Source organism: Somniosus microcephalus, chromosome 8 (assembly GCF_052327205.1).
Source record: "Somniosus microcephalus isolate GS21.2 chromosome 8, FLI_Smic_1.0, whole genome shotgun sequence".
Classification (NCBI taxonomy): domain Eukaryota; kingdom Metazoa; phylum Chordata; class Chondrichthyes; order Squaliformes; family Somniosidae; genus Somniosus; species Somniosus microcephalus.
This window is the reverse complement of record NC_140994.1, coordinates 80,110,770-80,137,741: the sequence shown is the minus strand read 5'-3', so window position 1 is coordinate 80,137,741 and position 26,972 is coordinate 80,110,770. Positions and strand designations below refer to the sequence as shown.

Below are 26,972 nucleotides of genomic sequence, written 5' to 3'. Positions count from 1 at the left end.
GCGCGCGCTCTGTTCCCCCCCCGTCCGCGCGCGCTCTGTTCCCCCCCGCCGCGCGCGCTCTGTTCCCCCCCGCCGCGCGCGCTCTGTTCCCCCCCGCCGCGCGCGCTCTGTTCCCCCCCCGCCGCGCGCGCTCTGTTCCCCCCCGCCGCGCGCGCTCTGTTCCCCCCCGCCGCGCGCGCTCTGTTCCCCCCCGCCGCGCGCGCTCTGTTCCCCCCCGCCGCGCGCGCTCTGTTCCCCCCCGCCGCGCGCGCTCTGTTCCCCCCCGCCGCGCGCGCTCTGTTCCCCCCCGCCGCGCGCGCTCTGTTCCCCCCCCGCCCGCGCGCGCTCTGTTCCCCCCCGCCGCGCGCGCTCTGTTCCCCCCCGCCGCGCGCGCTCTGTTCCCCCCCGCCGCGCGCGCTCTGTTCCCCCCCGCCGCGCGCGCTCTGTTCCCCCCCCGCCGCAGCGCGCTCTGTTCCCCCCCGCCGCGCGCGCTCTGTTCCCCCCCGCCGCGCGCGCTCTGTTCCCCCCCGCCGCGCGCGCTCTGTTCCCCCCCGCCGCGCGCGCTCTGTTCCCCCCCCGCCGCGCGCGCTCTGTTCCCCCCCGCCGCGCGCGCTCTGTTCCCCCCCGCCGCGCGCGCTCTGTTCCCCCCCGCCGCGCGCGCTCTGTTCCCCCCCGCCGCGCGCGCTCTGTTCCCCCCCGCCGCGCGCGCTCTGTTCCCCCCCGCCGCGCGCGCTCTGTTCCCCCCCGCCGCGCGCGCTCTGTTCCCCCCCCGCCGCGCGCGCTCTGTTCCCCCCGCCGCGCGCGCTGTCGGGCTCTGTTCCCCCCCGCCGCGCGCGCTCTGTTCCCCCCCGCCGCGCGCGCTCTGTTCCCCCCCGCCGCGCGCGCTCTGTTCCCCCCGCCGCGCGCGCTCTGTTCCCCCCCGCCGCGCGCGCTCTGTTCCCCCCCGCCGCGCGCGCTCTGTTCCCCCCCGCCGCGCGCGCTCTGTTCCCCCCCCGCCGCGCGCGCTCTGTTCCCCCCCGCCGCGCGCGCTCTGTTCCCCCCCGCCGCGCGCGCTCTGTTCCCCCCCGCCGCGCGCGCTCTGTTCCCCCCCGCCGCGCGCGCTCTGTTCCCCCCCGCCGCGCGCGCTCTGTTCCCCCCCGCGCGCTCGCGCGCCTCTGTTCCCCCCCGCCGCGCGCGCTCTGTTCCCCCCCGCCGCGCGCGCTCTGTTCCCCCCCGCCGCGCGCGCTCTGTTCCCCCCCGCCGCGCGCGCTCTGTTCCCCCCCGCCGCGCGCGCTCTGTTCCCCCCCGCCGCGCGCGCTCTGTTCCCCCCCGCCGCGCGCGCTCTGTTCCCCCCCGCCGCGCGCGCTCTGTTCCCCCCCGCCGCGCGCGCTCTGTTCCCCCCCGCCGCGCGCGCGCTCCTGTTCCCCCCCGCCGCGCGCGCTCCGTTCCCCCCCCGCCGCGCGCGCTCCGTTCCCCCCGCCGCGCGCGCCGCTCCGTTCCCCCCCGCCGCGCGCGCTCCGTTCCCCCCCCGCCGCGCGCGCTTCCGTTCCCCCCCGCCGCGCGCGCTCCGTTCCCCCCCGCCGCGCGCGCTCCGTTCCCCCCCCGCCGCGCGCGCTCCGTTCCCCCCCCGCCGCGCGCGCTCCGTTCCCCCCCGCCGCGCGCGCTCCGTTCCCCCCCCGCCGCGCGCGCTCCGTTCCCCCCCCGCCGCGCGCGCTCCGTTCCCCCCGCCGCCGCGCGCGCTCCGTTCCCCCCCCGCCGCGCGCGCTCCGTTCCCCCCCCCGCCGCGCGCGCTCCGTTCCCCCCCCCGCCGCGCGCGCTCCCGTTCCCCCCCCGCCGCGCGCGCTCCCTTCCCCCCCCCGCCGCGCGCGCTCCCTTCCCCCCCCGCCGCGCGCGCTCCCTTCCCCCCCCGCCGCGCGCGCTCCCTTCCCCCCCGCCGCGCGCGCTCCCTTCCCCCCCGCCGCGCGCGCTCCCTTCCCCCCCGCCGCGCGCGCTCCCTTCCCCCCCGCCGCGCGCGCTCTCCCTTCCCCCCCGCCGCGCGCGCTCCCTTCCCCCCCGCCGCGCGCGCTCCCTTCCCCCCCGCGCGCGCGCGCCGCGCTCAGTTCCCCCCCGCCGCGCGCGCGCTCTGTTCCCCCCCGCCGCGCGCGCGCTCTGTTCCCCCCCCGCCGCGCGCGCGCTCTCTTCCCCCCCGCCGCGCGCGCTCTCTTCCCCCCCGCCGCGCGCGCGCTCTCTTCCCCCCCGCCGCGCGCAGCGCTCTCTTCCCCCCCGCCGCGCGCGCGCTCTCTTCCCCCCCGCCGCGCGCGCTCTCTTCCCCCCCGCCGCGCGCGCTCTTCCCCCCCGCCGCGCGCGCTCTCTTCCCCCCCGCCGCGCGCGCTCTCTTCCCCCCCGCCGCGCGCGCTCTCTTCCCCCCCCCCGCCGCGCGCGCTCTCTTCCCCCCCGCCGCGCGCGCTCTCTTCCCCCCCGCCGCGCGCGCTCTCTTCCCCCCCGCCGCGCGCGCTCTCTTCCCCCCCCGCCGCGCGCGCTCTCTTCCTCCCCGCCGCGCGCGCTCTCTTCCCCCCCGCCGCGCGCGCTCTCTTCCCCCCCGCCGCGCGCGCTCTCTTCCCCCCCGCCGCGCGCGCTCTCTTCCCCCCCCGCCGCGCGCGCGCTCTTCCCCCCCCGCCGCGCGCGCGCTCTCTTCCCCCCCCGCCGCGCGCGCGCTCTTCCCCCCCCCCGCCGCGCGCGCGCTCTGTTCCCCCCCGCCGCGCGCGCTCTCTTTCCCCCCCCCCCCCCCCCCGCCGCGCGCGCTCTCTTCCAACAACAACATGCCCTCAAAAAAGCCTCGGCACCGCCGGACACTTCAGCTAGTCTTATATATATATATATGCAGTTTGTCTGTTTGTTTGTCTGTACATGCTGGTTGACCAATCCTGCAGTTCAGTGACCTGATGGTTGACCAATCGGTGCGTCACGTGCGGGACCTAATCCTCCAGCCTCCCGTAACTTCGCCGCCATTTTTTCTCCTCAAACTGCCGTTAGTCAGGTGCGTGGCACCCATTACACACTGGCCGGGCCTGAAGCTCTAAAAATTTCTCTCTCTCTCTCTCGCTCTCTCTCTCTTCCCTCTCTCTCTCTCTCTCTCCTTCCCCCTCTCTCTCTTGCCGTGAGTGCAGGACCGGCAAAACCGGGGCTTTCCAGCGCGTTCCTCTGCCGCCCGCCAACCGGGTCCAAACGCCTGCCGCGTTAACCATCAGCAACCCCGGGCTCACTTCCGACCGCTGCGCACCCGGCCTCCCGTTCTCGGACTGACTCCGTTCTGCTACCCAGGTGAGTCCGGCCGGGCCTGAGGCGCTAGCGAGGGACAGGTGAGGCACCAAGAGAAATGAAACCAGGGAGAGACACAGAGAGAGTGGAGGGGGGGGGAGAGAGAGAGGGGACAGAGAGAGGGGCAGGGAGAGAGAGGGGGAGGAAAAGACAGAGAGTCAGGGAGGGAAAGAGTGACACAGAGCGGGGGAGCGGCACCGCCCGGCCCAAAATTGCCCTGGCAACGCCGGGCCCCCCCCAGCTAGTTATTTATTTATATATAGGTCAGTCGGTCTTTATAGAGCATACATAGACATATGTTATATCAAAAGAAAGCTGATGATCAGGGAGTGTCATAGGCATATTTACTTTTTGGTCAGACAAAAATTGTTCGGACAGTATACAAAAAACGTTCAAAAATCGGCTCATTAGCGGTTGACCAATCCTGCCGCTCATTAGCATTGAGTGACGTGATGGTTGACCAATCCTACAGTTCAGTGACCTGATGGTTGACCAATCGGTGCGTCATGGGCAGGACCTAATCCTGCAGCCTCCCGAAACCTCGCCGCCATTTTTTCCCCTGCTTTTCCTCAACAACGAGCGGGGCAGCTGCGTCAGCCAGCCGGAGCAGAAGGTGAGTTGGGGTCACTTGGGCCAGGCCTCACAACCGCTCAGCCCGAGACACAGAGCGGGAGAGCGGCAGCGGCCGGCCATCAACCGCGCGGCCCTCTAAACTGCCATGGCAATGCCGGGCCCCCCCAGCTAGTATCTATATCTATCTATATATATAAACGGATACTTCTGTCTGTCTGTCTATCTGTCTGTCCTCGGGTGTGTGTCTGTCCTCGGGTGTGCGTCTGTCCGGCTATGCGCTCGAAAGTTATAGAGCGTACCTATGCGCGCGTTACCTCCGAAGAAAGCTTACGCTTCCGGGACGGTCGTAAGCGTATTTACTTTTCGGTCGGACGAAAATTGTTCGCTCCTTATGCAAAAAACCTTCAAAATTAAACTCATTATCTGCTACTTAGCATTGATTGACTGACGTCAAGGTTCGACCAATCCTGTGCCGTCACGATTGACCAATCCTACAGTACGGTCCCCTGATGGTTGGCCAATCGGTGTGTGTGTGGGCGGGACTAATTGTTTTCATCTCAGGGATCTGGCAGCCATTGTTTCACTACCATTACTTCAGCTTCCAGCTCAAACTACTTTGATCATCCAGCTTTGAAAAAGTTAGTGGCCTAGAAATTGAGTTTGCGCTGCGCCAGGGCTTTAGCGCCGGAAGTTAGCGCCGGCGCTAAGTCCCTTTGCGTGCGCCAAAAATTCAGTAGCGCCGCGCCCAAACGGCTGCCGGCGCTACTGAAGGGTTTTAGCGCCTGAAAACTGGTGCAACGCGCCGCATTGCGGCGCTATTCCGGCGCTGCGGCGCCCGCTGCGGTGCGGCAGGCTCGGGAAGTGCAGGCCTCCTCCTTCCGTTAAGGAGGAGCTGCCTGCACCCGGCCACGGCCCGCGCAAATCTCGTCAAAAATGAGCCCGGCACCTCGGACAAGTGCCGGGCTTGCATCTGTTCCGGGGGGGGGGGGGGGGGAGAAGTCTGGGGAGGGAGCTGCGGGCAGGCGGCCGGCGGGAAAGCGGCCGGCCGCCGCGCCTCCTTAAAGCGCCGGCGCAGACTCCGGCAACACTCGTTTGCCGGAGTCTTAGTTGCGGCTGCCACTGGCGAGGCGGCCGCAACTGAATTTCGGCTTGGGGCCGGGTTACCACGGCAACCGGGACGCTGCGCACACCGATGACGTCATCGGTGCCGGCGCAGCGCTACCGGTCTACCGCCGCGGAAGGGCCCCAGGCAATTTAGGAACCGGCGCCAATTGCAGCGCGAGGCCCTCTAGCACCGCAAAATCGGTGCTAAGGGCACTGAATTTCTAGGCCAGTATCTCTTATAAAACGTTTTTGGTAAATCTTGTTATTTTTTTTTAAGTACTTTCACTTTCATCTTTCAAGGTATTAAAAGGTAGAAATGTTGCCCGGCAGCAGATTCACAAAGGGACACAGACAGGGCCCAAAGCCTGGGACTCGATTTAAAATGTTGCCCGGCACCAGATTCACAAAGGGTCACAGACAGGGCCCCAAAGCCTGGCACTCGATTTAAACCGCCCGGCCCAAAACAGCCCTGGCAAAGCCGGGCTCCCCCCAGCTAGTCTATCTATATATATATATATATATAAAGTGGTCGATCCGTCTGTCTGTCATTCCGTCTGTCTGTCCGGCTATACAATCAAAAGCTATAGAGTGTACGTACACATGTTATATCAAAAGAAAGCTTATCATTAGGGGACTCTCATAGGCATATTTACTTTTTCGTCAGACAAAAATTGTTTCGACAGTATACAAAAAACTTTCTAAAATCCACTCATTAGCGGTTCACCAATCCTACCTCTCATTAGCGTTGAGTGACGTGCTGCTTCACCAATCCTACAGTTCAGTGACCTGATGGTTGACCAATCGGTGCGTCACGGGCGGGACCTAATCCTCCAGTCTCCCTAAACTTCGCCGCCATTTTTTTCATCCCCACAGGGACAGCACCAGCCAAAGAAACCCCCACATTGCGACTCCGGGAGCGGCAGGTGAGTTTCCACGCAGCGGGTGGGTCATTCGCAGCGGCTGCCCGTCAACCGCGCCACCCGTGGGGGAGCTCAGCTCGGGTCCGTCTCGCCCCGAGAGCCCAGCCGGGCCTCATGTGCTAGGCCCGAGACATGCAACGGCCGGGCGAGCTGCAGCTGCCGGCTGTCAACCACGCGATCCCCTGGGGAGCTCAGCTCGGGTCCATCTCCGCCCGAGATCCCAGCTGGCCCTCAACCACTGGGCCCCGCACTGCTGGTATCACAACGGCACCGGGCCTGACAGGGGCAGGGAGATCGTGCGCTCCATTATTGCCCTGGCAACGCCGGGCACCCCCTATATAGGCCAGGACACTGGGGAGAACTCGTTACCACAGGGAGTAGTTGAGGCGAATAGCATAGATGCATTTAAGGGAAGCTAGATAAACACATGAGGGGGAAAGGAATAGATGAATATGCTGATGGGGTTAGATGAAGCAGGTTGGGAGGAGGCTCGTATAAACATTGACGTATGGACCAGTTGTGGTTAAATGGCCTGTTTCTGTGCTATATGTTCTTTGTTAAAAAAACATTTTGCAAAAGCAACTTCGGCGACACAACAATTTTTGGGCTAATTCTAAATCAGCATGTCAGGTCAATCAGGAGCAAAGTAAACTAGCTGAGGAGATGGGGGTGAAATTGGTTTTGGGTCTTGGCAAGATGGCCAATAGAGAATTGGCTTTTTCATTGACTTTGTACAAACATAGGAGCAGGAGTAGGCAATTCACCCCCTCGAGCCTGCTCCGCCATTCAGTTAGATCATAGCTGGTCTGTACCTCAACTCCATTTACCCGCCATAGCTCCATATCCCTTGATACCCTTATCTAATAATTTATCGATCTTAGTCTTGAAAGTGCCAATTGACCCTTAGCATCCACAACCTTTTGCGAGAGAGAATTCCAGATTTCTACTTCCTTTTTTATGGGAAAAAGTACTTCCTGATGTCACTCCTGAATGGCCTGGCTCTAATTTTATGATTTTGCCCCCTTGTTCTGGATTCCCCCACCAGAGGAAATAGTTTCTCTGTATCTACCCTAACGAATCTTTTTAACATTTTAAACACCTCGATTAGATCACACATCAATCTTTTATACTCGAGGGAATACAAGCCAAGTTTATGCAATCTGCCCTTAAATTTAACCTTTTAGTGCCAGTATCATTCTGGTGATTCTGCGCTGCACCCTCTCCAAGGCCAGTATATCCTTCCTGAGGTGCGGTGCCCAGAACTGAACACGGTACTCTGGGAAAGAAAATTGGGCGGTGTGTAAAACAGGCTGCTGATTCGCTATTGCTCATTTTGTGCTACTCTCCAAGACCAATAGCACCCATGTTATTATGTGTTTTGAAGTAGGGGAGGAAATTGGGCTTGAGGAAGTAGTGCATTCCCAAATGTAACACAACATACTTATAGGGGACTTCTCTTAATGCCTACCCTAGCTATATGTTTATCAAAATAACTCACTATTATTTTAATATATGCCTCTTGGCTTGATTTTAAACTTCTGTTTTTAAATGTAGGATTCTTGTTCCGTATAATTTATTCCAAATATGCACTGCCAAGAGAATTTGACATTTTAAAGGGAGCATTAGTGTACGGCTAAGTAAGAGCATACAATAACAGGAAATGAGCAAAGATTGTTGTGTCCATCAAGAATCTTCCTTTCTCAAACCTCATATAGTCTACCCATCGATGGACTCTACCCCTTCTGATTAGTCTCCTGAGGCAGTTGTCTGCATATATACTCCCTGGACCCTAAAGTCAGTAAACCACAACTCCAGAATATTTATTCATCCCAGATTTCCACAAGTCAACCTTGCCCTGTTGCCCTCCACACCCCATCGCTCTGCTCCAACAGCACAGAAACCATTGTGTCCTCAGGAGTATTTGATCATCTGCGAGGAACGATGTGCCGTTTGACCCTACTGTGTAGTATCGGGCTCCTATGTGGCTCTACATTCATATGCTTCAGAAGAAGTGGCTGGCTGAACAGATGTAAAGAAAATGGATTCCCTTGCAGCTCATCGCCTGTGTCGAGCATTTTCAGGATTTTGTAAAATATTTGAAGCTGAAGAGGAGCTAAAAAGGCCCTTTAACTGAGGTATAAACAGACCAAAAGGCAGCACCACAGAGGGCAATTAAATGGAATGGACATGCTTCAAGGGAATCCCTGTGTCCTGCTTCGTGTCAGCACGCCCGCTCTCTAAAATAAATAAAAAGCAAAATACCAGCAAATGCTGGAAGTCTGAAGTGAAATCAGAAAAGGCTAGGAACATACTGCAGATTGGTCAGCGTCTGCGGAGAGAGCAGATTGTCGATGTTTCGAGTTCGTGTCCTACCTCAGAATTGAAAAAAAAGGACAAACAAGCGTATTAAATCGAACTAGGAAAAGAGGGATGGGAGGGAAAAAAATCACAAAAAGCAGAGGAAGTGTCAGTGGAATTAAAACTAATAATTTAGAATCATCGAATGGTTACAGCACAGAAGGAGGCCATTCGGCCCGTCGAGCCCATGCCGGCTCTCTGCAAGAGCACTTCAGCTAGTCCCACTCCCCTGCCCTTTCCCCATAGCCCTGCAAATTTTTTTCCTTCAGGTACTTATCCAACTCCCTTTTGAAAGCCATGATTGAATCTGCCTCCACCACCCTTTCAGGCAGTGCATTCCAGATCCTAACCACTCGCTGCGTAAAAAAGTTTTTCCTCATGTCGCCTTTGGTTCTTTTGCCAATCACCTTAAATCTGTGTCCTCTGGTTCTCGACCCTTCTGCCAATGGGAACAGTTTCTCTCTATTTGCTCTGCCTGGACCCCTTATGATTTTGAACACCTCTATCAAATCTCCTCTCAACCTTCTCTGCTCTAAGGAGAGCAACCCCAGATTCTCCAGTCTGTCCACGTAACTGAAGTCCCTCATCCCTCGAACCATTCTTGTAAATCTTTTCTGCATCCTAAGGCCTTTACATCCTTCCTAAAGTGTGGTGTCCAGAATTGGATACAATACTCCCAGTGTTTTATAAAGGTTCATCATAACCTCCTTGCTTTTGTACTCTTTGCCTCTATTTCTCTATTTATGAAGCCCAGGATCCCGTATGCTTTTTTAACCACTTTCTCAACCTGCCCTGCCACCTTCAACGATTTGTGCACACATACCCCCAGGTCTCTCTGTTCATGCACCCCCTTTAGGATTGTACCCTTTAGTTTCTATTGCTTCTCCTCGTTCTTCCTACCAAAATGTATCACTTCGCACTTTACTGCATTAAAATTCATCTGCCACGTGTCCGCCCATTCCATCGGCCTGTCTATGTCCTCTTGAAGTCTATCACTATCCTCCTCACTGTTTAATATACTTCCAAGTTTTGTGTCATCTGCAGATTTTGAAATTGTGCCCTGTACACCCAAGTCCAAGTCATTAATATATATCAAGAAAAGCAGTGGTCCTAGTAATGACCCCTGGGGAACGCCACTGTATACCTTCCTCCAGTCCAATAAACAACCGTTCACCACTACTCTGTTTCCTGTCACTTAGCCAATTTTGTATCCATGCTGCTACAGTCCCTTTTATTCCATCGGCTTCAACTTTGTTGGCAAGCCTATTATGTGGCACTTTATCAAACACCTTTTGGAAGTCCATGTACACCACGTCAACCGCATTGCCCTCATCAACCCTCTCTGTTAGCTCATCAAAAAACTCAATCAAGTTAGTTAAACACAATTTGCCTTTACCAAATCCATGCTGGCTTTCCTTAATTAATCCACACTTGTCCAAGTGACTTAATTTTGTCCCGGATTATTGTTTCTAAATGCTTCCCCACTACCGACGTTAAACTGACTGGCCTATAGTAGCTGGGTTTATCCTTACACCCTTTTTTGAACAAGGGTGTAACATTTGCAATTCTCCAATCCTCTGGTACCACCCCCGTATCTAAGGTGGATTGGAAGATTATGGCCAGTACTTCCGCGATTTCCACCTTTACTTCCCTCGGCATCCCAGGATGCATCCCATCCGGTCCTGGTGACTTATCTTCTTTAAGCACAGCCAGCCTTTCTAGTACCTCCTCTTTATCAATTTTTATCTCATCCAGTATCTCAACTACCTCCTCTTTCACTATGACTAACCACAAATATCTGGTAAATATTGAATGACTTTAGTTGCAATCATAACAACTTTAACTTTCACTTACGAGGGTTACCCACTAATTTTACTCCAAAACAAACAATTATTTTACAGTTTCTTACAGATCTTCCCTGGCAGTCCTAGTGGGGTCAGAGGTTATGCTGTTGCAAGGGAATGGGAGCACATTTCTCCTGAAAGGATCTGGATGATGTTTGTTTCCATCACCTACCACTGTTGCATAATTAAATTAATCTGACTGTGTAACGTGGAGAGGAGAGTGGGCGGGGGGGCGGGCGGCGGGGGGAGAGAGAGTACCTCAGGAAAAGGGTGGTATTGTTCTTTTCTCTAGAAGGCTTAGGATGATGGGGCAATGTGTTCATCAGGTTTAATAAGAATTCAAAAGGATCCAATCCGAGCCTGTAGATTATGTGTAAAATTCAAACCAGAATTCTTGTGCAGACAAAACTGTTCCATCACCAGGCACGTGTTGGGGGTGGGGGTTGATGAGAGAGTGTTTACAAACAGCAAGTCTTGGCATCCTTTGTCAATGGCCAGTGTGGCTGTCAATCATAAAGAAAAAGAATCTGGAAGTTGTAGTCTGTTACTTTTATTGAGTCTCTTTGTAATGCTGATTGGGAAGTCCCGTGAATACAGCCCTAGGCATCTCAATAAAAGCACATGAGTGTTGCTTGTGAGAGCTGAAACGCACAAAAGGACATCTATACAAGTATAGATCATTTTCCTGTAAATTTTGAAATCTTGCATAAGTGTAACATGTAGAACATGATGAGCGTTCTCAAAAGTTTTGAGAGGAAAAAAAGTATCTCTGCATCTTGTGTGGAGGTGCTCACGGTAAGTCTGATAATATGCCACCTTGCACAGAGGCGTATAGCGTATAAAGCACACTGTTGTATTTTGCTGCTATGGTGGAACTGTAGTTGAGCTGTTTTGTCCCTTTATGGCCAGAAGGTTCAATTGCTGCAAATGAAGACAGCTGAGGTCACTCAGAGTTCAATTGTTATTCAGTCAGGGAACTTGTAAATTTGAATGTGCCGCTTTAGTTTTGAATTGCAGCTAAGAAGCATCCTGCATTTTAAGACTGTTTTTGCATCTATCACAAAGTGTGATGTCTGTGCGCACCAGCAGGTTGTTTTAAAAATTGCTAGCAGGTCACCCATGGCATTGCTCAATGGTGAATCTGAGGATATGCAGTTCCATCCAATGCAATGTACAATCAGAGCCACTATATAGATAGATGTTTGCTACATGAGAACAAAAATTATAGCGTACACAGTAACTTTATATTATGGAGCACAAAAAAATTCTATTTCGGTGAGTGAACTGGGTCTGACATTGTAATTTATTCACAACTTCTCGGAAAATTGCCAATCCATTTTGATATTACATATGCAAATTAGCATATTTATGAATAATTTACTGTAACTACTGTGATATTTAAGAATTGGAATTTGGGGGAATTAAATGTACAAATAGCCTTTATTGGTATTCATCTTTAGTTTTTTTAAATAAAAGTACAAATAGACATTTAAAGAATTCTGGTAATCAAACTTATGGATAGATCATATGTTGCTGCTATATGGAGAGTGCTGTTTCGAACCTGTGTAGTCATCTCATTTTAAAAGACACATGCTTGCTGATCTTCCCACAAGACACTTTAATTATCTGTGATCAGTGAAGGGTGTCGATGTTTGAGCCTTGATGTTTGATACGCTTATCAATTACTTCATAAAAGGTGATGAGTCGAAGAAGAGATGATGAGTCGAAAGAAGAGATGAATAAGGCTTTTATTAGCTAAGAAGAGACCATGCTTCTTCGTGAGTGACTGAACAAGTCTGAACGAAACCCACACAGTGGTGGGTGGAGTCAGCTGAGGCATGCCTCCATACACAGCGCCACCCAGAGGTGGCAATATACAATACAGTGGTTTACCACATTCACCCCTTGTTTAATGTGAAGTCCGGCGGGGTGAAGGGTACTACAAGTTAAGTCTATCAGGAGGCCTTGTCTGACGTCCTGATCGTCGTGGTGGCGGCGGTGGTGTTACAGCATCCGACGTCGGGTCTGGTGTCTGGGTGGTTGGCGAAGATTCCTGGGGCTTTGGCATGCCGTCTGCAAGGGTTGGGTTGGGAGGGGTGGTGGGGGATAACAGTGGTAAGGGGGATAACGGTGGTAAGGGGGATAACGGTGGTAATTCAGAGGTACCCGAGGGTGCGAGATCTCGTATGGAGACCGTGTCCTCCCGCCCGTCTGGGTATGTCACCCAGGCATACTGGGGGTTGGCGTGTAGGAGGTGCACCCGCTCGACCAGGGGGTCCGTTTTATGCGTCCTCACGTGCCTCCGCAGTAGGACGGGCCCAGGAGAAGTCAACCATGCCGGTAGCGAGGTTCCCGATGTAGACTTCCGGGGGAAAACGAACATTTTCTCATGAGGGGTCGCATTAGTGGCAGTACAAAGCAGTGACCGAATGGAGTGGAGCGCTGCAGGGAGGACCTCCTGCCAGCGGGAGGTCGGAAGGCCCTTAGATTTTAGTGCTAAGAGGACTGCCTTCCAAACCGTCGCGTTCTCCCTTTCCACCTGGCCGTTCCCCCGGGGGTTGTAACTGGTGGTCCTGCTCGTGGCGATACCTCTTGTTAGCAGGTACTGCCGAAGTTCGTCGCTCATGAACGATGAGCCCCTGTCGCTATGTATATAGCTGGGGAACCCGAACAGAGCGAAGATGTCATTCAGACACTTGATGACCGTGGTACTGGTCATGTCTGGGCAAGGGATGGCAAAGGGGAAACGGGAGTACTCATCAACTATGTTGAGGAAGTACACATTGCGGTCAGCGGAGGGGAGGGGCCCTTTAAAATCGACGCTCAGGCGTTCGAAGGGGCGGGTGGCCTTGATCAGGCTTGCTCTGTCCGGCCTATAGAAGTGCGGTTTGCACTCGGCGCAGATTTGGCAGCTCTTGGTCATGGTCCTGACCTCCTCGATGGAGTAGGGCAGGTTACGGGATTTGATAAAATGGAAAAACCTGGTGACCCCCGGGTGGCAGAGGTCATTGTGGAGGGACTGCAGCCTATCACTCTGCGCGTTGGCGCATGTACCACGTGATAGGGCATCTGGGGGCTCATTGAGTTTCCCTGGCCGATACAAGATATCATAATTGTAGGTGGAGAGTTCGATTCTCCACCTCAAGATCTTGTCGTTCTTGATTTTACCCCTCTGCTTATTATTAAACATAAAAGCTACTGAACGCTGGTCAGTGAGCAGGGTAAATCGTTTCCCGGCCAGGTAATGCCTCCAGTGACGCACCGCTTCTACAATAGCCTGGGCCTCCTTTTCGACGGAGGAGTGTCTCGTCTCGGGGCCCTGGAGGGTCCTTGAGAAAAAGGCCACGGGTCTGCCCACCTGGTTAAGGGTCGCGGCTAGGGCGAAGTCGGAGGCATCGCTCTCCACTTGGAAGGGGATGGACTCATCCACCGCGTGCATTGCGGCCTTCGCGATATCGTTCTTGATAAGAGTGAAGGCTGCACACGCCTCTGGTGTCAGGGGGAAGGAGGTGGCTTTGATGAGGGGCCTGGCTTTGTCTGCATAGAGGGGCACCCACTGGGCGTAGTAGGAGAAAAACCCCAGGCATCTCTTCAGTGCTTTTTGGCAGTGGGGAAGGGGTAGCTCCATTAGGGGGCGCATTCTGTCGGGGTCGGGCCCGATGACTCCGTTCTCCACCACGCAGCCGAGGATGGCCAGGCGCTTGGTGTGAAACATACATTTTTCCTTATTGTACGTTAGGTTCAGCCGTTGGGCCGTACGGAGGAAATTTGCTAGATTAACGTCGTGGTCCTGCTGGTCGTGGCCGCAGATGGTGACGTTATCCAAATAGGGGAAGGTTGCCCGCAGCGCGTTCTGGTCAACCATTCGGTCCATCTCCCTTTGGAAGACCGAAACCCCGTTGGTGACGCCGAAGGGGACCCTAAGGAAGTGGTAGAGGCGGCCGTTTGCCTCGAAGGCAGTATACTGGCGGTCCTCATGGCGGATGGGCAGCTGGTGGTACGCTGACTTAAGGTCGATGGTGGAGAATACTTTGTATTGCGCAATCTGATTGACCATATCAGATATGCGAGGGAGGGGGTACGCGTCCAGCTGGGTGTACCGGTTTATGGTTTGGCTGTAGTCGATTACCATGCGGCGTTTAGCAGTGGTTTTAACGACTACAACCTGGGCTCGCCAGGGGCTAGTGCTACCTTCGATAATGCCCTCCTTCAAGAGCCGCTTCACCTCAGAGCTGATAAAAGCTCTGTCCCCGGCACTGTACCGCCTGCTTTTGGTAGCGATGGGTTTACAGTCGCGGGTGAGGTTAGCGAACAGGGGAGGGGGGGGGACTTTTAATGTGGAAAGGCTGCAGGTGGTTTGCAGCGGGCGATTTAAAAGTTGTTGGTTGCAGACTGTGAGTGGGGGGAGGGGTCCACCGTATGCTAGTGTGACACTCTTAAGTTGAAAATCCAACCCTAGCAGGACGGCAGCGCAAAGACGGGGCAGGACTAGCAGTTAAAATTTTTTATATTCAGTGCCCCCTACTGACAGGGTCACCACACAGTAGCCGCTGATGTCCATTGACTGGGACTTGGACGCCATAGAAATGCGATGGTGCGTTGGCAGAATCGTGAGGGAGTGGCTACGTACCGTGTCGGGGTGGACGAAACTCTCTGTGCTCCCGCTGTCGATCAGGCAACTGGTGGCGCGGCCGTTTACCGCGATATCCATCATGGAGCTGGATAGATGGTGAGGGAGGGCTTGATCCAGCGTCACGGAGGCCAGTATGTGGCTTAGTGAGTCACTATAGTCATCCGCCGAGACGGTGGTCGGTTCCGGTGACGAAATGGCGGTTGAGTGCGTTGGATACGATGGCGGCGGATGCCATGCGGCCGGGGGTACACAAAATGGCGGATAAGATGGCTGCTCCCACGGCCCGCACGCTGCGCTGCTGGCTGGATTCCCCTTGCAGGCGTTAGCGTAATGGCCTTTCTTCCCGCAGCCCGAGCAGGTAGCTGTCTTAGCTGGGCAGTGCGCTCTGGGATGTTTTAACTGGCCACAGAAATAGCATTTTTGGGCCTGGTTACTGGGCATCGAAGCAGTTCTTACCGGAGGCTGCTGTCTCGGTTGGGTCGCTGCAGCGGTTGGTGCCGGGGGCGGCGGTCCCGTGTCCCACGGTTTCGATTGCCATGTCTCGGCGCCGTTACGGGGGTATGCCTCGAGGTTTCGGTGGGCCTCCTCTAATGAGAGCGCAAGGGCAATGGCCGTCTTCAGGTCGGGTTCCTTGCTTTCTAGCAGTCTCTGCCGGGTGTGGTCTGACTGGAGGCCCCTGACGAAGGCATCACAGGCGAGTCCCTGCGCGTGCTCCACAGCCGTTACCGCTTTACAATCGCAGTCTCTGCAGAGTGCCAGTAGCGCCCGTGCAAATGCCCCTACCGATTCTCCCGGTTGCTGCCTGCGGGATCCCAAGAGGTGTCGGGCGTAAATTGTGTTCACTGGGCGCGTATATTGCCCTTTTAGTAGCTCGAGGGCCGCCACGTACGTATTAGAGTCCCGGATTAGCATATATACTTGATGGCTCACCTGGGCGGTCAAAACTTTCAGTTTGTGATCCTCCTCTGTAACCTGTGAGATTGCGAGGAAGGATTCAAAGCAGCTCAGCCAGTGTTCAAACTTGGCTGATGCACCCACATCTTGAGGGTCGAGGTCCAGGCGTGGTGGTCTGAGGGCTCTCAGCAATGTCTGCTGTATCCGTTGCTGTTGTTGCTCCTCAGGTGTCGCCATTTAACTTTTAGCTAATAAAATTGATACGCTTATCAATTACTTCATAAAAGGTGATGAGTCGAAGAAGAGATGATGAGTCGAAAGAAGAGATGAATAAGGCTTTTATTAGCTAAGAAGAGACCATGCTTCTTCGTGAGTGACTGAACAAGTCTGAACGAAACCCACACAGTGGTGGGTGGAGTCAGCTGAGGCATGCCTCCATACACAGCGCCACCCAGAGGTGGCAATATACAATACAGTGGTTTACCACAATGTTTTACTCATTATTAAATCTGTGAAGACATTGGGGTCGATCTTGGCTGTCACTGCCAGGTGAAACCGAGTGGTTGTGGATACACCCGCCCCATTCTCTTTTCCGTTGAAGTCAATGGAAGAGAAAATACGGTGAGTTTGTATAACCGCTGGCCGATCCACAACCCCAAGGTTTCCTCCCGGCCGTGAATGTTAAAATCTACCCGAATGAATGGAGAATAAGAGAATTCAATCAACTCAACATTTAATGCAAAATGAAAAAAGCTCTACTATTGCAAACCTGACAATCCCAATCTCTGTAACCCCCTACAGCAGTATTCCCGCTAATATTTTTTTGGGCGCGTGGCCCCTTTAATGGGCTGTGCGGCCCATTCAGTTTCACGCATGCGCAAAATTTAACATTGGAAAAGCCCGGTTCCGGGCTGTGTGGGACCAGCAAAGGGAACCCGGCTGCACGGCTTTGAGGGAACATTGGCCACAACCCTCAGAACTCTTGTTCTTCCAGTTCTGCCCTCTTCCATATCCTGGGTTTCCATCGCCCCACCATTGGCAGCTGTGCCTTCAGCCGTCTAGGCCCTAAGCGCTCTCCTCTTTTAAGACACTCCTCAAAACCCATCTCTCTGTCCAAGCTTTTGGTCACCTGTCCTAATGTCTCCTCCTTTGGCTCCGTGTTAATTTGTGCCTGATTACACGCCTGCGGTGCGCCCTGGGACATTTTATTGTGCGACAGACACTATATAAATGCAAGATGTTGAACATTTTGAGAATGCATTAAAAATGAATGACCAACTCTTTAATTTGCACCTCTCATCCTTGAACCCAATGTGCATTCTAGACAGGCGCACTTGCAATTTAATGAGCTTTTTAATACATGTGATGGTCAGATGGCAAACATTTGAACAAGCTTTAAATTGAGCATCACTTCAGACTGGAATTGACTGGATTGCTGTGCGTGTTGGCTCCAGCCTGAAGACGTGCAGTAGTACACATTTACATGCATATTACTGTGCAGACTCTCCACCCCCGAGGGAAAATAATGGGCACTGGGAACAGCTAATTCATTCCAGTCAGGTTGCCACCAGCCTGCTGCCGAGCATGTATACTAACCAGCTGGGTGTTTCTTTTTTTTTAAAAGAATATTTTTATTGCAGTTTGTACGATGGGTTTGAAAGGGGCAAGCTGTACGTTGGACTCTTAAGGAGAAAACGCTGTACGGCTTCATCTAAAATGCTGTGTCTGAGTGGATGAGAATATTCTGCTGACTCTAATTTGCAGCTGATGGTTGATGGTTAAACCCGAGCTTGTGGAATCCAAAAATCAATATTTCTGTCCACAAAGGCAACATTTGCTGCAAATGTACTCTGTGATTCATTCTTTGTAGGGACATCACTGTATCCGGTCCAGGCTTTTATGAATGGACTGCACTGGGAGGGGCAAATTGTCACCAGAGATGATGTCAGTGGACTCGATGAAACTATTGCATGGAGGCAGGGCACCAACGACAATATTATCTCGCTAGCTTGTCAGGTTGGCTGACGAACAAATCACAGGCTGCTGACGGAATGAGTGTTCCCACCGGGCTCGGGTCACGATTAAGCTATAATCTGGGATGTGCTTTAGCTGCAGAGCCCAGAGCAGCACATTAGCATGTTAGTCATCCTGAATAGATGGCTTTAAGTTCGACACATGATTGTTGGCCTTCACTCAAGTGCTCGAGGGTCGTGCTGCTGACGCTCCTCACTGAAGACACACTGAGACTGCTGTGGGCAGGGCTGGCGGCTGTGCTAGCACTTCATGGCATAATGTTCTGCTTTTGTCTGCAGAACTCCTTGATGAAGCTACAAGCCTTTGACGTTGACCTGTGCTCAGCATTTTTACCAAGCTCGGAGGAAAGTGCCGCAACACAGCGTAGCAAGGAACAAGCCCCTCAACTAGGTCGGAATGGGCTGGCCGATGAAGGAAGCAGCAGTGGTAAAATATTTAATATATTTGTATCTAGAGAGTTAAAGATTTAACCCATTGTTGTGGTGCAGAAGATATCCTGTACTCGCTGTGTAACACAACACCTTAGAATTCATCGTAACTTGATGATACTCTGACAAACCGCTGTTACAAAACATTGGTGTCAATTATCTTTCATTCTTTTTACAGTCAGTGCATATTTTTAATCATTAAAAGTGCATTTTTAATTTCCATCTTCATTATAAGCAATGTTTGTTCTTGCATTCTAGTTTTATTTTATTTTATACACTGTTTTGTTTTGTCAGAGCACTGCACCATCATTGCCCCTATTATTGATTTCAAATTAATGCATCACCACAGAGACAGTGATGGTGAGTACATTCTACTGTTTCCTGCTTTCATTCGAAACCCACTTCTCTGAAACCTGCCCTTTAATCCAGCCACGTTACTCCCCTCAACAGCTTGTCCTAGTTGATGAGTGCTGCATGTGAGGGAATGCCTTATTTTTATTGTTTATTCCTGCTAACACCAACACCCACGACCAACGTATCGAGCGTGGGCTTGTTCAGCGATGCTTTTACCATAAAGAGGAGTGTGTGTGGCAAAAATCACCGATGTTTGTTTCTGTTGTGTAAAAATCAGATCGTCATCTTTGATCAAAGCTGGCTTATATCCTTGATTCAATAAAGGACATTGTTCTTTTGATTGAAAGAACTGGTTTATCCCATTGTGAAGATTTTGTATGTTCAACCCAGGCATGCCAGTTTCTGTCCACTACACGATAATTGGGATAGCCCACTGTATTAATGACATTTGACCTGCAGTTTTATTTGGAAGCATGTTTTTGAAGCATTGTTGAGATTGTCTGGGAGTCTCAACATCAAGGAGTTAATAGGGATGTCGGTTTTAAAACCCAAGGGGTTAAACGTAGGATCTTGATGGCACCCAGTTCTTTCAAAAGGTTTGTTTGAACCAAGTAAGAGATATAGGCTGTGACTGACGGTGAGTGAAGATTGGACCAGGGGAGCACCAACAAAACGTTGTCTGCATCATAAATTCCCCAGGACCTGGTTTATTATTTAACAGTGACTCATTAACTCAATAAGAAGCTAGTCTGAAGGGCAATAGACCCATTCAGAAGCTGGACTTATTAAGGGTAATTACCTCATTACAGACTTTCGCCTTGTATGTTTATAGGTTGTGCACTTAGTATATGCTGATTGCTATGCTGTCATGTACAATTTATATGGAAATAAAGCTATTAGTTGCTTTAGTCTGTAGCCCTCTGGTCTGAGTGGTTCCAACCACCATGTCAAACAGCATTTGGTTGCGTGCTGTGATCTTATATTAAACTTAGTAAGCAGATTATTGAAGCTGGGCCAATTGGCTTTTTAGTTATGTACCTCCTGTGAGCTACCAGATTATTTGAGATGGGCCATTTGAGATGAAGATGGAGTACAAAAAATGCCACACATCCAGAACAATTGGTGAAGGAGCATCGGAACATATTGCTCATCACCGAGACAGGCTGTTAAAAGGTTCAGTTAGACCAACCTAAGCAAAAAAGGGGGTATTACGAAGTGTACGTTGTCAGAAAATGATCTCAAACTGCCAAGGGGCGAGAGAACATTCCCGCGTGAATTGTGTGGAGCTGAGTGTAAGAGGGACGTGAGTTGGAGTGCGAGTGGCATTGTGCCAACACGAGGTGGATGAGAAGCAGCAGCCAGTTGACGAAAAGTATTCCTCCGGCTTCTCCACAGAGCCCAGCTGGAAGCTTTATCTGAAGGGTGGGGAAGGCAATCATGGGGGGGGGAGGAGGCAATGGCGAGGCGGGGGGAGGCAATGACGAGGCGGGGGGGCAATCGCGGGGGGGTGGGGGTAGACAATCGCAGGGTGGGTGGGGGGCGAGCAATCATGGGGTGGGGGAGGCAATTGTGGGAGGGGGGAGAGGCAATTGCGGGGGGGAGGCAATCGCGGGGTGGGGGGGACGGGAGAGAGGCAGGCGTAGAGGTTGGGCGTGAACCAGAGTCGAGATTTTTCCTGGGCCAGGAGGAGCCCCACACAAATCTTTTTTTTAAAACCCACAGGGACTTACCTGGATTTGGGGCGGCCAGCAGAAGCAGCCTCTTTAAGAACCACTGGTTAGGCTGCTCAACAGCTGCTATCAGTGAGTGGAACGTGCACAATCCGCCCCAATTCAAAGTGGTGTTGGGATCCAGTGTACCTCATTAGATTCTAATTAGCATTTTAGAATTAAGCTCCCACCTGAAACGGGCAGGTGCCTGGGCCGCCCATGCAAAGACCCCCCCCCCCCCCCCCCGGAAAATGGCGGTGCGAGAGAACGGAGTGGGAAAGGGGTAGTTCGTGTTCTGCATAATTTTCGGAACGCTGCTGCCCCTATCCCACCGGGCGGAGGGAGGAAAAATTGACCCCAACATGTGTACGGTATTTTAAAATCAGTGGTTGTCAAAGCTACCTGAAAGTCACTGGGCAGCAACATGTTCACTAAAGTCCACTTAAAGTTGCCATTAAAGAGCAGACAAACTGGACAAATGTTTCTGTGACTTTTATCACATCAAAGTTTGTGTGTGTGGGTAAAGTGGGCGACTCAGGCACTGCACTTTCACAGCCTGGGTTTGAATCGAGTGCGAGTTGCTGAGGTGATGGGCTTTTCCCCCTCTACCTGGCGCAATGGATGTCATCATGAAATGGGTTTGGCCTGTCATAACCTACTGCCTGGTGCATGCGTTGCCAAAATGCAGGATTCAGCACAAATTAGCACTAAACTGGCAATCTCACTCACTGGAGGAAAAGCCTGTTGTGCAGCAGGTGTATTTTCTGAGGTTAAAGGCTTCTTGGAGCCGAGTTTCCTGCCTCCCCATCTGCCCGATGGAAGTACATTCCGCATGGCAGAAGCTGAACCTGTCTAGATTTCCAGAGTCAGGTCATTTTAGTTGGCCTAATGTTCTTCCAGCGCTGCCTCACCCGTGGGCCTACACCCAGAACCGGGGGGTGTAAATTTATCGATGACAGCTGGCTGTGGGGCCTTCTAGATGCTGTCCAAAAACAGCAGCCGGGAGGCCTCCAGCGCCAAAGATCTGCTTGGTTAACTGGGGATAAAAAACAAACAAACCAGGAGTTTTTCCGGGCTTCTACTTCTTCACGATCTGAGCAGGGCTGGGAGCTAGGCCTCAGGCCCAGACCTTCTCAGTGCTCCATCAAATAGGTGTCTGCCCAGCACAGAGAGATGTAATTCGGACAGAAGGTGCCGCTACATCAGTCCTGCTTCAGTTAAATGGGACAAATGCAAAATACTGCGGATGCTGGGAATCTGAAATAAAAACAGAAAATGCTGGAAATACACAGCAGGTCAAGTAGCATCTGTGGAGAGAGAAACAGAGTTAATGTTTCAGGCCGATGACCCTTCATCTGGCGAATGGTAATCGACCTGAAATGTTAACTCTGTTTCTCTCTCCACAGATGCTGCCTGACCTGCTGGGTATTTCCAACGTTTTTCTGTTTTTATTTCATTTAAATGGGATTTTGATGCTTCCACATGCTCCGGATGCAAGTATTAAGTTCACCATCCCCCCCCCCCCTGTAGTGTATGTACCCGTCTACCTTTAAGAGAACTATTGTATGTAACCGTTCACCTTTAAGAGAACTATTTTAGGTGTGGCACTACTTTGTTTGGCTTCTGTATACGGTAATACCGACGGTGACCACACCAGTATATAAGTGTTGTGCCAGGAGTTATTGGGCAGATTCGCCCTGACCTTCGAATAGTAAAGTCCTGTTTTAAGTTACTCTTGGAGTCTGTGTATTAATTAACTAAACAACCCACAGACTTTACAGTGGCGACGAGTCCGATCGTACCCTGCGGCAACAATAATTCCGAAGCAGTTAACGAGCGTCGAGAAGAGGCAACCGCCCTCGTCATTCTGCTGGGAGAAAACTCGAGTCTGCAGAGCTGGAAAGGAGGAAGAATTCAGAGACAAAGACTTCCATCAGCAACAGGCACTGACTGTCCCTTCTGCCACGGTGAGGAGTGAGCCGATCAGCACGAGAAGCAAGGCGGCCACGGTGACTGTGAGTAAGGGAAAAGTAAAAAGAATAACCGGAGGATAAGGGCGGTGCACTCGACCACGGTCGAGGGGGAAAGGAGCCGGACAGAAGTCGGGCCCAGAGGCGCTGAGACTGGGGCAGCGTGGAGCAAGGAAGCCGCGGTACAGACAGGCTGGGGACGCAACGGCGTCGTGAGACAGCTAGACCGCGACCGGTGAAAAAGGCCGGGCAGCGACCGAAGCCACGAAGCGCTGTGACCGGGAGCGTAGGCGCGGGAAGATATAAAAACTCAGCCGCAGCCGGGGAGGGAAGCACCGGACTGCGAGAGGGCTGGGAGGCGCGATTGGGAGCCGAGCGAGCGGGAGAGGCAGAGCCGACCAAGGGAGACTGAGCGAGAGCCAGTCCAGCGGCTGAAACTATTCGCCGTCAACGGGGTGTACCCAGCGCCGGTAGAGCCGAGCGAGCGGGAGAGAGACAGAGCCCGAGCAAGGGGAACTGAGCGAGAGCCAGCCCAGCGGCTGAAACTATTCGCCGTCAACGGGGTGTACCCAGCGCCGGTAGAGCCGAGCGAGCGGGAGAGAGACAGAGCCCGAGCAAGGGGAACTGAGCGAGAGCCAGCCCAGCGGCTGAAACAGTTCACCGTCAACGGGGTGTACCCAGCGCCGGTTGCCCTGCCAAGAAAAGGGAAAGCACTGAAGCCGACGCGCAGGCTGTGAACCTGAAAGCCAGCGGCCGTCGCCCGTGGGGAAAGTGTACCCCTCCCGCCAGGGGAAGAAACGCGGGAAGCCGCCATTAGGCGGAGAAGAAGACAGAAGCGGGGAACCGCCATTGAAGTGGGCGGGGAGAGAAGATAAGCGCGGGAAACCGCCATTTTCGCGGGAACCGCCATCTTGGGAAAAAAAAAAAATTAAAGAAATAATTCGTGGTGTTATCAGGAAGAGAGGAAGATGCCTAAGCGGGGTAACATCAATGATTTTAATTCCGAGGTAGAAGACTGGGCCACGTATGTGGAACGCATTGAGATCTATTGTGAGGCCAAGAAAATAGAAGAAGATGACAAAGCTATAACCTTGCTAAACTCGATGGGCGCGAAGACATACGAGCTCTTGAAGCATCTAGCACCAGCTAAACCGGCGGATCAGACTTTCGATGAGATTGTGACTGTTCTGAAGGATCACTTGAACCCCACACCGTTGATGTTGGCGGAACGATTCAAATTCTATGCGAGAACGCAACGGAAAGACGAAAGCAACGCAGAATACTTGGTCGAACTGCGTAGACTAGCGAAATACTGCCAGTTTGGAGGGAATCTGACAGAGGCATTGCGAGACAAGTTCGTGTGCGGGTTGGCAAAGGAAGGAACGCAAAAGCGACTACTCGAAGAGAATGACCTTACACTTGACAGCGCTGTCCTTATTGCAGCATCGCACGAAGCTGCAGCGAAGGGAACTGCGGAAATGCAGCTAAAGACAGCAGCACTAAGTGTGGATCAAATTACCTCGACAACAACAAAATGCTATCGTTGTGGGAAGACAACACACGACCAGAACCAATGCTGGTTTAAGAACCAGGAATGTAGGAAATGTGGCAAACTGGGTCACATAGCTAAGGTATGCCGGTCAGGGAAGAAGACCAACAACCAAAGGAAGCCATCACAGGAAAAGTACAACAAGGTACACAAGGTGGCTGAGAAGAGTTCAGACGAACAGAATTCAGACTCAGACCCAAACGGCCAGGAGCTGGGTAGTCTGAGAATTCACAATGTGAGTAAGGAAGCTGACCTACAAACTATCTGGGTCATGCTAAAAATAGCTGGAATCCAAGTGAAAATGGAGTTAGAGCTGATCCAGTGTCCATCAGTCATAAATCGAAGGGATTACCACCGGCTATTCTCACATATACCCTTAAGAGATACCAAGTTCGTATTGCAGACATACACGGGGCATAAAGTATACCCCATGGGAAAGATAAGAGTCAAAGTGAGAGATAGGGGTAAAGAACACCCAAGAATGAACTTATACGTACTACATGAGGGAGGACCACCACTTCTAGGACGGGAGTGGATCAAGAAAATAGACATGGAATGGCACTATCTAAAAGCCATAACGAGTGAGGACTCGGTGCAGACAATCAGCTCAGATTCTGAAACGGATGACGATAAGACCAACCCAAATATGAAAGACAAGGCTGAAATGGACTTGCCGACGAAGGTTGGAAAAACGAAGGCATGCATAAAGGCTTATGCTCCAGAGAAGAACAAAGTTTCAGAACAGAACTCCACCGAACAACGACAACCTAGTTTGACAGAAAATTCTGAGCCTGTTCAAGTTACGGACATATCCATGACGGAAGAACACCGAGCTCGGACTCAAACTTATTTCAAATTACGACAACAATTAGAACAATTGAGTTACCGTCTCGTACAAGAGATGAAAACAATGAAAAAGTTCTATGACACCGAATGGGAGAATCTGGAAAGACAACAGAAGCAGCTAGCTCAAGCAGAGACCGACCATAGAGCCATCGTGACCAATTACCGATCACATCTCCCTTATGCTGTTCAGGAGTTAGAATATTTGCAGGAAGAAGCAAATGAAGAGGAATCTTCAGGAAGCCAGGATTTTATTCCAGTTCTTCTCTACGACTCCTTACAAGCAGAGTGTGAGAAGTTGAAAGAACAGTATGAACAGGCCCAGGCTACAATTCTGGAAGGGGTTAACTCGGCAACCTCTGAAAAGCTAGTTTCAGTGGAAGCATATGAGCAACTGAAGGTTGAACATGAGCAAGAAGTCCAAAGGCTGCAGGAAATTCTTGATGAGCTCAAGGCCAAGACAGACTCATCGGTAGAAGTTCCATCCATAGATGAGAAATTAGAGGTGAAAGACATGGCAGAACATGAAAGACAAGATGTACAAGAACTCATAAAAATATTAAAGGAAACCCAAGACAAATATGGGGCGGCAATGACCGAGATTCAACAACTTGAAGAACAGATTCAACTGGGAATCCGTTCAGTGGAAGAAAAGGGAACTGTAAGAAACACAGAGACTGTAAGAATGGCCTCTGAACATGAGCTAGAGAGCATCAAGGCGCAACTTCTCCGAGCGCTGGAAGCCAAAGTACAAGAGGAAAAGAAGGTGAAAGCATTGGAGGAAAAGGTGGATGAAATGGAGAAGACTCTGACCCGCAGTGTTCCCGTGGAAGAGTTAACGGTCAGCCAACTCCTTCATATGCTGAAGGACAAGACTCTACAATGGGAACAATCTGAACACGAGCTTCAATCTTCAAAGGGAAGGAGTTCGGAGCTCTCAAAAGTTATGGAAATAGCTGAGGTTGCAACACAGATTTTACAGGGATGCCAAAAGTACGCTGAATCACGTCAATGTGAACAGCAGAATGTTGAAACAGCTGCTCCAGTAGAAGGATTGAATAGCCTGATCAATCAACCCCCGAGGGAAGGGGAAGTATTGAAATCACAAACTAAGTCATTAGTGAAGGATTTGCAGGAAACCCAGGAAGAGCGGGATGAATATGAACGCATGAAGAAGTCTCTTCAGGAAAGATGTCTAGGGAGGGAACAACAGTCGGCTAACGTCCAGTTGGGTACGGAAGAAGTAGCAGGCCCTCTCGCTAGACTAGCTCAGGACGACACCGAATATTACCATGACCTGTTGAGTGACACGGAATATTACGATGACTTGGTCTGCCCAGCTTGTGATGAAAACTCCCAAAGTGCAGAAATCAGGATGAAGCACTTAAAGCCTAAGGAACATAGGGAGATGGTGGCGCTACAGCTGGCAGCGGATAAGGGAGCCCCGAGAGTCTCCAAGAAGCAGAAAAGAAAAAGACGAAGCAGAAGACGATAACCATCTAAATCATTATCACTTCTATCAGATCATGCACGTGGGCCCCACGAAGGGGGCCAAATCAGTTGGAAAGTAGGAAAAATTACCAAGGCAGTCCAGCTGTTTGTAAAAGTCAGCACTGCTGGTTCAGCAGGACGGAAGTTCAAGCTGTTAAGCCAAGGGAAAGACTATTGGATGAGTCACGCTAGAAATGTGAACCGGCTACACCACAGAGATGTTGTTCGGACCGAGTCAAGACCAGAGACTGAATCTGTGAACTGTTCCCGCAGAGACTGAATCTGTGAACTGTTTCCCGCAGAGACTATATCTGTGAATTGTTTTACATGAAGTTGATTATATGTTATGTTAATGGGGAATAAGTATGTTGTAAGCTAAAAAGGGAGGATTGTAGTGTATGTACCCGTCTACCTTTAAGAGAACTATTGTATGTAACCGTTCACCTTTAAGAGAACTATTTTAGGTGTGGCACTACTTTGTTTGGCTTCTGTATACGGTAATACTGACGGTGACCACACCAGTATATAAGTGTTGTGCCAGGAGTTATTGGGCAGATTCGCCCTGACCTTCGAATAGTAAAATCCTGTTTTAAGTTACTCTTGGAGTCTGTGTATTAATTAACTAAACAACCCACAGACTTTACACCCCCCACCCCACAAAACCCAGCGGGAGGACACCTAGAGTCATGGGTCTCTGACTGCTTTTCCTCCACCTTGCGCCTCAGAACTCTGCATTCCCTGGACGAGGAAAAACTCCGCTGTTTGGGTTTGTTATTTATGAACCAGGAGTGCTCGAGAGTGAAGAGAAGAAATGAAAAGCTTTCTGTTCCTCCACACTGATGTTCCTCACTTGCCGGGCACAAAGATTCAGCAATAAAATAAAGATTTAAAAACAATTTGTACATTGATATAGCAGATAGTTCACAGTGCAAATGGAATGTTTGCTTCACGTTGTCTCATTATTGACACCATATATATTACAGACGTCATATGGTGAGATAGAGATTTCTGTG

At 52.3% G+C, this 26,972-nt stretch overlaps 1 protein-coding gene across 1 annotated transcript in view; it reads left to right on the top strand.

Moving 5' to 3' along the window:
- Positions 1–17,580: 17,580 nt before the first annotated feature.
- The window catches only part of fam13c (family with sequence similarity 13 member C), an 86,105-nt gene continuing 76,713 nt past the window's right edge, over positions 17,581–26,972 (top strand). The window contains exons 1-2 of the mRNA XM_085994912.1: positions 17,581–18,041; positions 18,338–18,403. Of these exons, the coding sequence (XP_085851038.1) occupies positions 17,738–18,041; positions 18,338–18,403 (370 nt within the window). The 5' untranslated portion in view covers positions 17,581–17,737. The remainder of the gene's footprint in view (positions 18,042–18,337; positions 18,404–26,972) is intronic.